This window comes from Stenella coeruleoalba, assembly GCF_951394435.1.
Source record: "Stenella coeruleoalba genome assembly, chromosome: 13".
NCBI classification, from domain to species: domain Eukaryota; kingdom Metazoa; phylum Chordata; class Mammalia; order Artiodactyla; family Delphinidae; genus Stenella; species Stenella coeruleoalba.
Genome location: NC_137159.1, coordinates 2292850 through 2304332, shown reverse-complemented (window position 1 = coordinate 2304332; position 11483 = coordinate 2292850). Strand labels below are relative to the sequence as shown.

The 11483-nt window shown below is 48.3% G+C and overlaps 1 protein-coding gene across 4 annotated transcripts in view; it reads right to left on the bottom strand.

The window, feature by feature from the left end:
• Nucleotides 1-6239: 6239 nt before the first annotated feature.
• The window catches only part of ST6GAL2 (ST6 beta-galactoside alpha-2,6-sialyltransferase 2), a 65723-nt gene continuing 60479 nt past the window's right edge, over nucleotides 6240-11483 (bottom strand). For all 4 annotated transcript variants that reach the window (XM_079940029.1, XM_079940028.1, XM_079940026.1 and 1 more), the window contains exon 6: nucleotides 6240-11351. In XM_079940029.1, the coding sequence (XP_079796155.1) occupies nucleotides 11098-11351 (254 nt within the window). In that variant the 3' untranslated portion in view covers nucleotides 6240-11097. The remainder of the gene's footprint in view (nucleotides 11352-11483) is intronic.

Below are 11483 nucleotides of genomic sequence, written 5' to 3'. Positions count from 1 at the left end.
ATGAGGTTTCGTCTGCTTCCATTTCATTTTCCCTGAGTCTGTTTGACTCGGGTGCTAGAGGTGGGCTGAGCTGGTAATTTATGCTTTTGGAAGAACATCAAACATCAAGTAGCTCGTTCCCTTCGTCTCTGAAAGGACCAGGCAGTTCATTAGGATGGGCCTGTGGCTTTGATGTGAAGCAGGGAAATCTTAAGGAATTCAGGACTGTTCAATACAGAGAATTTTTCAGAAGGAGATCTGGTTCACAGTTGTGCTGTGAGTGATTCTAAATAGCAAAACCAGCTGGACCATCAAGGCCACTGGATCTGAGAAGTGCGGCTTTAGATGTGGATGGCGGCCTGAGCGCTCATCCCTAAGGCTCCCTCCACCTCCAGCCCCCTCCCTGTGCGAGCCTGTGGTACTTTGTGTGTCGGTGTGTCGGGCTGGTGGGGGCTGGTACGTACATCACGGGAGAACTGGACACCGAGGCGCTTCCTTGGAGGCCCACAGCTTGGGACAACCGCTTGCCCACGGGCCGGCTTGTCCACTGCGGCTCGTAGAGTGGAAATCGCCTAGCCTCCCAGCACTGGCTGGTTTCTTGAGAGGTGGTAACAGCTGAGACTATTAATTCAGGGCTACATCCAGCTGTGAGTAACAGAAATCTGATCTAGGGCGGCTTAAACCAATTAGGGGTTACATTTCCCCTGTAACGAGACGACCAGAGGCAGCATCCCAAAGCTAGCCCAGAGATTCACGATGTCATCAGAGACTCAGGCTCTTTCCGTTGCTCTGGTGACCTGCGCAGAGCAGGTGACGGGCTTTTTCCCTGTGCTTAGAATGTGGCTTCTCTGCCTGCAGCATCGGGTACCATTCCTGCTGGTAGAAAGAGTAGGGAGCCAGCACCTGCCAGCGATCTTGTCCGCCCAGCACTCCCACTCTCACCCGCCGGCCAGGACGGCGCCTTCCCTCCTGAGGCAGGCTGGGAAACTTGGTGCCTTGGGGGCGCACACCAGTGCCCCCAACAAAACGAGGCAGACACAGGGAAGGCAACTAGCAGTGTCTAACCAAAAAAAAAAAAAGAACTCACAGAGCCAAACGCAGGCAAGAGGGAAACAGAAAGCAAAAGCACAAAACCCTCACCTAGCAGATGTGGCCATCAGAGGGGCGAGGCTGGGTGAAGCACTTGGGCGGGGGGAGGGCTGCCACTGAAACTTAGCCGGTAAAGAAGTTACAGCTTTCGGGCAACAAGAAGGACCAGGAGCAATTCAGGGGGTTTGATTAGGTCAGAACAGAGGGTTCTCGAGCTAAGACACATGATTTTTAAAGGATTTATTTCATAAAATGCAGGAGAGGCTATTCACGTTACTCAGAAGAACTGGCTAGAGTTTGAGTGTTCCAGAAGAGAAAAGAAGGACTTGGGCTGGCGTGTGGAAAGGGCTTATCAGCTCCCAGTAGGATGAACTTCTTTGGAAAATCCTGCATCACAAAGAAAATCTTATAAAAACAAAGATCTGGACAGAAAAAGTTACTGACCAGGACAATGGCCTTGGGGAAGCATCTGCAGGACCGGAAGCCAAAAGGTAGTGGGTTCACACCTGCAGGCCTCACCCCCCTATCCTGGCGGGAGTGAAAAGGGCTTTTGCAGATGTGAAAGGATTCCAGGAGGATATCATGGAATATATTTAGGGAAGTACACTAATCAGATCAACTGCTTGTTTCATAATTAGGAGAAACTAGAAATTATGAAGATTGTGAGTTTAAACTAGCAATTACAGTAAAAGTAAATCATTGAGGGACTTCCCTGGAGGTCCAGCGGTTAGGATTCCACGCTTCCAATGCAGGGGGCACGAGTTTGAACTAAAATCCCACAAGCTGCACAGAGTGGCAAAAGACAAGAAAAAATAAAGAGAGAAAAAAAAATATTTAGAAACTTCCGTTGATCATTAAAGGGGAAATAAAGTGAAAATTTCAGTATTGCTCTGAGATGTTTTTACAACCAATTCAGTTGACGCTTCCCACCTAAATTAATGGGACCGTTTCTTCATATGCTCAGATCAGAATTCTAGGGATTCGCTGTGACAAACATTCAAACAGGAAAAGCCCTCGAAGCCAGGGTGAATGAAGAGCACTAGACTGCAGAGGCTCGGGGGGGAAAATGCAAATGCAGAATTTAAAGCAGGCAAAAGACGGAAGGGAGAGACATAAGGGGAAACAGTTTCATATTCATCTGCTGGTCTTTCCCGAAGACCTGGTCCATGTGAGGCAGGGAACGGGCAGGAAGGGAGAGGTTGAGGATCAGGGGAATTCAGGGGCTTGTTGATGGCTAGTCACCCTTGACGCGGGGTTCTGGAGATCCCAATTGGGGGGTTGCATCTGAGGAGCTGAGAATAGGAGCAGTGATGGCAGAAGATGCAGGAAGTGTAGGCTTTAACGCACAGACGATGAATGGCAAGCGTAGGGTACACCCGCTACCACAGCCCGCACCAAGTCCAAACGACGCTAAGAGATCACAGAGCTCTTTCCGCTGAGCCCAGTCTTAGCCTCAGAGTCCTTTGAAACACGTGTCTCCAGGCAGCCCCTACTAATTGGTCAGAATGGGCGCAGAAGATGAAAGATTGACCACAGTTGCTATAAATGCTGGGCAGCCACTGGAGATGAAAAGTGACACAAACACATCTTTGTCTTCACTATGTTGGTCCAAACTCATGGCATCCAACTTTCCCATCAAATGCAGATGTGCTGGCCCTCTGCCTGCTCGCCCTGGGACTGGGCCACCCCCTGCTCTGCATCCCAGGGAATCATGTTCCCCAGGTCTCCCTGCCTCTGGCATTTATGCAGGTTCAGCCAGTGGGAGGCACCTGCCCGAGACTGGAGGGCAGGTGGGGGGTTGGGCGTGATGCCGGGGTGTTTTCCCTCCTCCCCTCGGCTTTGTGGCGTTCCTGGCAGGACCAAGTCCCCTCGATGGGCCTGGGCGCCCCGGGAAGGCCCCGGCTCTGTGGGCTCAGTTCTCACCTGCTGGCTGGCTGCAGTTCTGGCCTCTGGATCCTGGACCCCATCCGTTTCCCTTTGGCCCAAGGAGGGACAAACCGCCTGGTTTGTCTGACCACCCACGCTTTGGGTCCTCAGCTCTTTCACTGCCCGCGCAACTGATTCACAAAGTTCAATGCCTCTGTTTGAAACGTCTTCTCGATGACCCCTGGCTGATTCACCTGTGTCATTCCTCCCCTGTCTGGATCCACTGTCCTCTCTGCTCACCGGCAGGTGACCTCCCATCACGCGTCAATACTGAGTCTATCAGTGTGTGCAGTTGTGGGCCCAGGAGAAGAGGGATGGATTAGGGACAAGAACAAGATGGAGGCTGGACTTGAGAGAAAAAGACTTTTCCATCCCCGTTGACATTCCAGGCAGTGGCTCTGGACAGCGTCCCTCCGTGGAAGTTTCCTTCTGAAGACACGACGCTGTCACCTTCCCCCACTGGCCCAGGCAGGCTGGAACTGTGATTAGTGCTCTACGTGAGCAGAGAGAGCTAATGAAAATCTAGAATGTACTGGGGAAAGGACTTTCCATTCCTCTACTCGATGCCCATTTCACAACTTCTTGGAGAAAGATAGAGTAGTGGGGACCATGGTGTCAGCTCAAAACTGAAAACTGTCTTTCTGTCTCTCTCCCTCCACCTCCACCCGCTTATTCCATCACAGCTGGAAAGGGTCCGAGAAAAAGGTAACAAAGACAATGGCCTAGACGTTCTTCAAGTCCACCTGGAAATTTTCCTTCTGGTTAAAAAAGCCCACAGGAAGGGCGATGACCTTCTGGTATCGTGTTTCCTTCTGCGTCTCTACACGGTTCCGATTGTGTGAAGATAACTTTTTAGTGGGTTTTGAGGCACCTCATATTTTATTTGCTAACATATAGAAATGTGGTTTCTAAAAACTCATTATCCCTAAAGGATGAGGTTGACGATGTCAGCTGACTTTGATTTTAGGCAACAGTGAGTAATTCTGCTACCTCAGCTTCTGGAATGATCCTTCATATCTGCAAATTCTCTTCTAAATCAGTTATTCTCCACACAAGAATAAGTTTTGCTTTATTTTTCATTTTAGGAATAGCATTTCTCACTTAATAGAGCTTTCCTTTTCCCACGCATTCTTCCCCCCACCCACCCCGCCCCAAAATCAGAGGGACTAGGACGCTTGAAAGAGGAAAATCGCATTTGTCTGACTCGTCTCCTGAGGGCGTTTCTAGCCAGTGTGGCTCAAGGATGAGGGAGCTCCTGCAGAAGGTCTTATTGGGCTGAGGAATCAAAGGTCAGAACTTGAATATTGGAAAAAATTCAGTTTATGTTTGCAAAATTGAATTTGAGATACTTAAAGCTATTAAATAACATGAAAGAAGTAACTTTGTATATGTTATGGTTAAAAAGGTCCCGAGTTGTGTGTGTGTGTGTGTGTTTTGTTTCGTCATTGGGCTTTTTTTTCTTTTTTAGTCAAACTGATCTGGTTTTGAACCCCAGTCATTTTGCCAACATCTCAAACATCACATATGTGCTTTTCACACTCATTCTGCCAAATTCTTCTGGGATATACAACCAGGTGTCTGTGGGAATTTGAATCCAGGGGGAGCGGGGAGCAGCTTGTAGGAGCCCTTGTAACTTTATTAGTAAAGGTCTTTCTCCCTTCTGTTCTTTTATCCACTTACGGGACATTAAAATATTGACATATATCATCAGCTTCAAAATAGCTGATGATAGTTTCCAAACAGCCTTTCTAATGAGTAACGTGACCCCAGGTGCTTGCCACAGGGCGTGATGGCGGCTGGCGCTGACAGCGCTGGGTGCCGGGCCCTGAGCCAGCCTGTACTGCTGCGAATATCTGGGGGCTCTGACCCCCTGGCATACCTGGATCACATAAACGAATAAACACAAAGCAGGACGTGGATCTTCTTCTCTGCCCAGCCACTCTGTCAAAGCCCGTCTCTTCCCACTAGAGCACAAGACCTCCTAAATACTTTTAAAATTTGCTTTTTGTAATTATATTCAATAGATATTTTAAAAATGTGTAAAATTAAGCACAATTAAGATAAGTAAGGTAAGATCATAAGATATAAACCACCCATTTTCCCACCATGCAGAGATAATCGCTTGTTCTACTTATTTTGGCATATTAATTTTTAAGTCATCTGTGTATTTACGTATGGCTCATATGTGCATATGTGTATAAATGTGTAAGTAATATATGCGTGTGTGTGTACATACATGAGAAAGAGATTTTAATTATACAGTTTCTGTCCTATTTGTTGACCTTAACATTATACCATGAACTTTCTCCTATCTTATTGTGTTTTTAGCCGTGGTTTTCATAGCTGTGTGGAATTTCCTGAGGCTTTGTACTCGATGGTGTGTCAGCAAAGTTGGGTTGTAGAAGAGTGAAGGACATTTCCTTGGAAATACTGTGAATTCATGGTGAATGTCCCCATGTCTTCTGCATAGGGCAAGCCCCAGTGTTTTTCCTTGGAATTCATTTTGTTCCTTAGACAGAAAGGTTAGGTGAAACAATTACAGACTTTGGGTTGAGAGGACCTGAACTCAAACCCTGCTCTGTCACGACGAGCTTCGTCCAAAGTCTCCTGGGGCCTCAGTTTCCTTGTGTATCAAGTGGGGGTGAGGATCCCTCCCGAGGGTGTTGTTGAGGATTCCCGGGATCACACTGGCCCAGCATCTGCTACACAGCGGGCGCTCAGGGCCAGCTTCAGTGCTGATTCCTTTTTCCAGATTTCTTTTTCCTTGGGGAAGGGTGAGGGTGGCTGGCTTTCAGAGTCTGATTATTTGTCTCGTGACGACCGTTAAGTGTGGTGGTCCAGTGGGCCTGGCAGCTTAGTGGGGCCCTAGTGGCTTCCTTCAAGCAGCCAGTGACACAGAAGCATCCCAGCAACATGAGTAAGGGCTGTGGAACCAGCTGCTTGGATTAGATCGTGGTCCTGTCATGGACCAGCCTTCTAATTCTTATTAAGTTATTCTGCCTTCCAGTCTCTCGGAACCATGAGTACCCCTTCTATCTCAAATTTCATTTCAATGTATCAATATAACAAAATTATTGAGATATTTTACATTCATCTTTTCACACTAAGTCTTAGAAATCCAGGGTGTATGTTACACTCCACGTCTCAGTTCTGATGAGACTCAGCTGTTCAGTATCCTCCTGTGGCTTGTGGCTGCTGTGTTCACAGCACACGCCGAAGGGTCCACTAGTTTAATGACAGCATTGTTTTTTTTTTTGCGGTACGCGGGCCTCTCACTGCTGTGGCCTCTCCCGCTGTGGAGCACAGGCTCCGGACGCGCAGGCTCAGCGGCCATGGCCCATGGAACCAGCCGCTCCGCGGCATGCGGGATCCTCCCGGACCGGGGCACGAACCCGTGTCCCCTGCATCGGCAGGCGGACTCTCCACCACTGCGCCACCAGGGAAGCCCTGGTGTTACTCTTTTTTACAGTCTTCCAATTAGGTCTCAACTTTGTGCCGTTTCTTTTCCTAGGGGTGGCTCATTATTTTGTGCAACTTCTACAAATTAAAACAGAAACTTCTAGACAAATGAAAACATTTTATTTACAAGAAAAAAGTCTGTACACTGTGTACACGTAAAAATATACAAAACCAAACTAGAAAATATCAAAGTGTTAAAATGTGTACAAACACTTTTAAAAGGTGACTCCTGGAAAACCTCAAGCCTTAACTCGTTTGAAGAGTACACATCTCGATTTTAAAAGTTATACAAAAAAATTCCCTAAGCTGTTAAAAAAGTTCACTGGTTTCCACCGGAAAAGCTTCATAAGGATTTTATCTGGAGTAAAACAGGCTGTGTGGTATCATAAATGTTAGGTTTTAACAGTTCCGATGCAGTTAATTTGTGTGAAACCTACCAAGTAAGAAGACTATTTTCCATAGAACCAAGTAAGTGTTTCTTCCCCTAATCTTGCAAAAGCCGTGAACTCTACACCCATTACCCATCAAAGGTCAGAGTTCAACCAGACTTCCGGCAATGATGCAACCTTCAGGTCATAGCTCTGCCCTCAGCACCTGTTAAATATTTCTGCCAGACCTTTAAACGCAGCCGGAATGTGTGAAAGACACTGCGTGGGAAGACTGGACTTCTGTTTGACAGAAGGACATGTAACATTTGCTTACCTCTCTTAAAAAATTGGTGTTTGCATAATTAAAACAAAATTTATTGTAAACGTTTCAGAAATAAAGTTTGATGAAAAAGACAATATAAAATCAGCCATGTGTGTAGATATGTAGGTATACAATTATATAACTATATCTACATGCACACTTTCTATAACAAGAGTAAGAACTCTATCAACGTCTTTAATTCTTTAAATTCCATTAGCCCAAAGCCTGTAGAGAAATTTGTTGGATTTCCTCTTACTAAAAAGTCTTCACTCACTTAATAAAGCAAGAATCAGAACTTACAGTTTATTTCCTTGAAAGATAAATACCTTTCATTTACCAATTGTGTAAAATAATGCCCGAGAGATAGAAACATGCAGAATCATTTCACAAAGGAAATATCTGGAGTACAAAGCACGAGCCTGGACTCAGGTACACTTTCCCTAAGCACTGAATTCCTACACTTCGCTGCCCTCGTCAGCTGTGGAACCACTGGGCAAGAGTCCTAAAGGATCAGAAAGTGAGAAGTCGACACAGACAACCTGAGTGAATGGATTCAGACCCCATCTGGCCTGTGCATTCAGTCACGTGTTCCTCGATAGTCACCCCACCTCCCAGCTCCGTTTCTTCCCACAGCTAAGCAGCAATGAGACCAGGTCACTTTGGCTACCGGTCTCAGCCACGCACGGTGCCTTGATCTCTAAGAGAAAGGCTGGAGAGAGCGCTTTCATTATGTCATTTGCGCACACGAAATCCCTCCATCACCTACCATTACTCACGTGAGCCCGATCCCACTTCCGCAGCCAGATGGGACCTAATTAATTCAGTGATTGTAAGTGGTCCTGCCCGGAAGGGTCAGCCCACAACAGCAGGTATTAATCTGTTCCACCAGAATGAACCGGCTCATGATCATGTAACAGAGTAACCCGGGGCGGCTTTAAACCCTTGACTTCATTTCCCGATTTGGAAAAGGCTAACGCTCGTTTCAGCATTGCCTTGTGCAGATGCTACGGCTACCATGACAGAGGATTACTGGGGAGCCCAGGGGGGATTGAAGGTCGGGCTGCCGGCTGAGGGCGAGGGACACGTGGGGAGGAGGGGACCGAGGTTCCTTGAGCCCTGCGTCCCGCAGACGAGGGTAGACCCCGGGACGGACCGAAAGGTGAGCCTAAGCCCCGCGCGGGCTCTGAGGGGAGAGGATGCTTCCTTGCAACTCCTACCCGCCAACCCGCGGGCCCTGTGCCCTGTAAGGTGACACACAGGACCAGCACGGGTGTCCCTGGGGACAGTGAGGGCGCACATCTGTTAGACCTCCCGCTTGTACCTGGGCAAGGGCTGGGGAAGGGCCTGGATGCAGGCGAGTTGTTATTCTTGGTCCATGTTTGTTTCATTGCGGCAGTAGCAGCAACAGAAGATCGAGTGAAGTTGCCTCGAGATGTGAAGCAACGTGACCTCCTTCCGTCCTGAGAGTGAAGGCCACCTAACGGCTTGGGCTCATCAAACATCCCTCCTCAGCAGAGGGTGAAGGGCCTTGGAAGAGGCGAAGCCTGGAAGAAACGCAGCCAGGCGCCGTTCCTTGTAACTGGTCCGCGGAAAGCCGGGCGTTTATTGCCGTTCGTGGCATTTGAGGGCTTCGTCAATGTCTGGGAAAACACTGCCTCTTAGGGCCGATTTCATTCATTCTAGAAGCAGCCGGCACATCAACTAAAACCTCCTAACACTTTTAAGGAGTTAAACAATTTAAACTTTTAAATAGGAGAATGCCCAGCCCGCGTTGTATTAATACGTGTACCCCATTTTCTCAATGTTTAGCAGACCTTGGTTCCCAAGGGTCTTTAAGGCCATAATAAATCCAAAACTTTTAATAAAATTTTCTTTACTCTCTTCAACCTTGTAACCTTGGTGACACTGAAAGTACGTTTTAAAAGTACATGTGTCACAAAGGGTATCAATACTTAAAGATCTTTGCAGTGTTTTCTGGGGCTTTTGAACTTGAATATTTACATTGACCCCCCATAAATTTTCTTCTACCCATGATCTCATGCCACCAGAGGGGGCTGCCCTGGACATAAGGAGGCCGGTAGGGAAATCCAGTAAGAAGATTATTACAGAACCTTCAGCGTCATGGGCCTCTGAAGGCAGAGCCTGGAGGGTCTGGGGGGGAACAAGGGTGGCTGGACTGCTCACCCCGTATCAGCCCCTTCCCAGTGCCCAGAGTCACTGAAATGTTACTCACCGGACACTGGACAGGAGCACGCTCTTTCAGGAAACCAGGAAGAAAAGTGGCCTGGCCACATCTCAGACGTAAGCCAACGTGCTGAACAGAATTACCATCCCTCCTCACAGATCCAGAAGCAAAGCTCGCAAAGTGGGCTTTGGTGGATATAGTCACGATTGAAGTTTTTCAGTGACACCCTCCTTCACTGTAACAATAAGCTGTAGGAGATGCCTGGGACCCAACCCGATTGCTGCTGAGTCTGGTTTCTGTCAGCCACGGTTGCTCAGGAAAAAAACCGATCCTGGAACAGAAAACCCTGCGCAGTAAACTCTCCTGACGTTCACACAACTGCGAAAGACGACAGATTTAATTAAGCTGCTCTCGTCATGGCCAAGAAGTCTTAACTGTACCACTCAGATAGGTTTTAGTTATAGATTGAAATCGCATGTTTCACTAAAAGGTATTCCAAAGCGTTTCTGTTTCACTACATTTACAGCCAAAAAAAAAAAAATTGTTTTTTGATGTATCAGTGACAAAAGTTCAGATCACAACAAAAGCAACTGACCCAGCCAACACACTGGGATGACACTCGTCCCTCTCCCTGCCTCTCCCTCTGAAGCGTGTATTAATACTTATTTTCCTATTTGTTAAAGAGCGATGCTTTCACACAACTGTATTTAATTACATGGCTTTGTTATGTTGCTGACATAAAACAGGTAGGTGAAAACAAGGGTGGGATTCCTAAACATCTGTCTGTAGGAAGAATTAGTGAAAAACCGGTATATCACCGTCAGGATCCCAATAGCTGATATTAACCTGCAAGAAAAAAGCATGAGAGAGACAGGTGTGCATCCCCAGAAGCACAGGGTGAAGCTAGAGGCTGGAAGCCACCTCCCACCTCCCCCCGGGGGTGTCCTAGCCGTCAGCACCTGTGGTTAGAAGACTATGGGGAGGGCTGGCAGGTGAGGTGGCCAGAGAAGTGGCGGCCCGGGGCCGTCCTGCCCTGGGCTACCCTGCAGCCCCCGATTTTGCATTTACCTGCCAGGGATGTTCCTGTCCACCTGGGGGCGTTCCTAGTCAAGAAAGGAAATATTGCAGGAAAACAAAGTGCTTCCCCTGTGCTGCTCTTCCGGGTTGGCTTTTTCTTGGATTGCGCAGGAGGAAGGCTTTATGGTTTTAGAAATGTGTCTGATACACAAAGAGCAAAGCCTTCGGTGGCAGCTGGGAGCAGAGATGGGGATGCCGAGGGCTAGAAAGCCCTCAAAGGATATACCGCGGATTCTGCTGTTGGTGTAAGCATGCCTGGGCGCTAATCCAGACGTTCGTCAGCAACTCTAGGCTCTTTCGTGACAAGTGCATGTACACGTGGCACAGTTGATGGGACATGTGCTGTCCCTCAGCATGGGTGCTTCCAGGTACAAACTGTGTCATCTATCAGGTGTATCCCTGACACCTGCTGAAACCAGCCCTAGTAAAGAGAAGACTAACATTTTCGAGCTATTTACCCATTTGTTATACATTTGCTTTTTTCCTAGCTATTCTTTACAAAAGTTTTTTGCAACTTTCTTGAGTTTATTTCTTTGAGTTCCACTTCTATATTCAAAGCAGTCGTAAATACTCAATGGCTTAGAAAGGGAAGGACCCCCGTGGCCATCACGAAGTCACAGCTGGCGACCGAACGCTGCGCCACCTCCAGGGCACCTTCCAGCATCTCCAGGACTCGGAGCCCGGCCAGCCCCTCAGGCTCCCGGTGGGCAGCGCACGGCCCGCAGCCCGGGCAGCACGACCTTGCCCTTGCGGTGCAGGTCGCCCTGGGCGCCCGTGTTGAGCCGCTGCACCAGCAGCTTCTCGTAGAGCAGCGGGTGGTAGGCGCCCAGCGTGCAGGCCGCGTCGTAGTAGGGCTCGTGGTAGTGGCACAGGTCCGTCTGCCTCACGGACGGGATGTACTCGTACACGTGCACCTCGCCGCACAGGCTCATCATAAGCAGGATGCCTGCAGGAGAGACCGGAGCTGTGAGCAACGCAGGATCCGGATTCCGCGCTCGTGTCTTCCCTGTCTGTCTACGCATCTCTGTGTCCTTCTGACCGTGACACTGGAATTGTCTGTTTACAGTCTGTCTTTCCC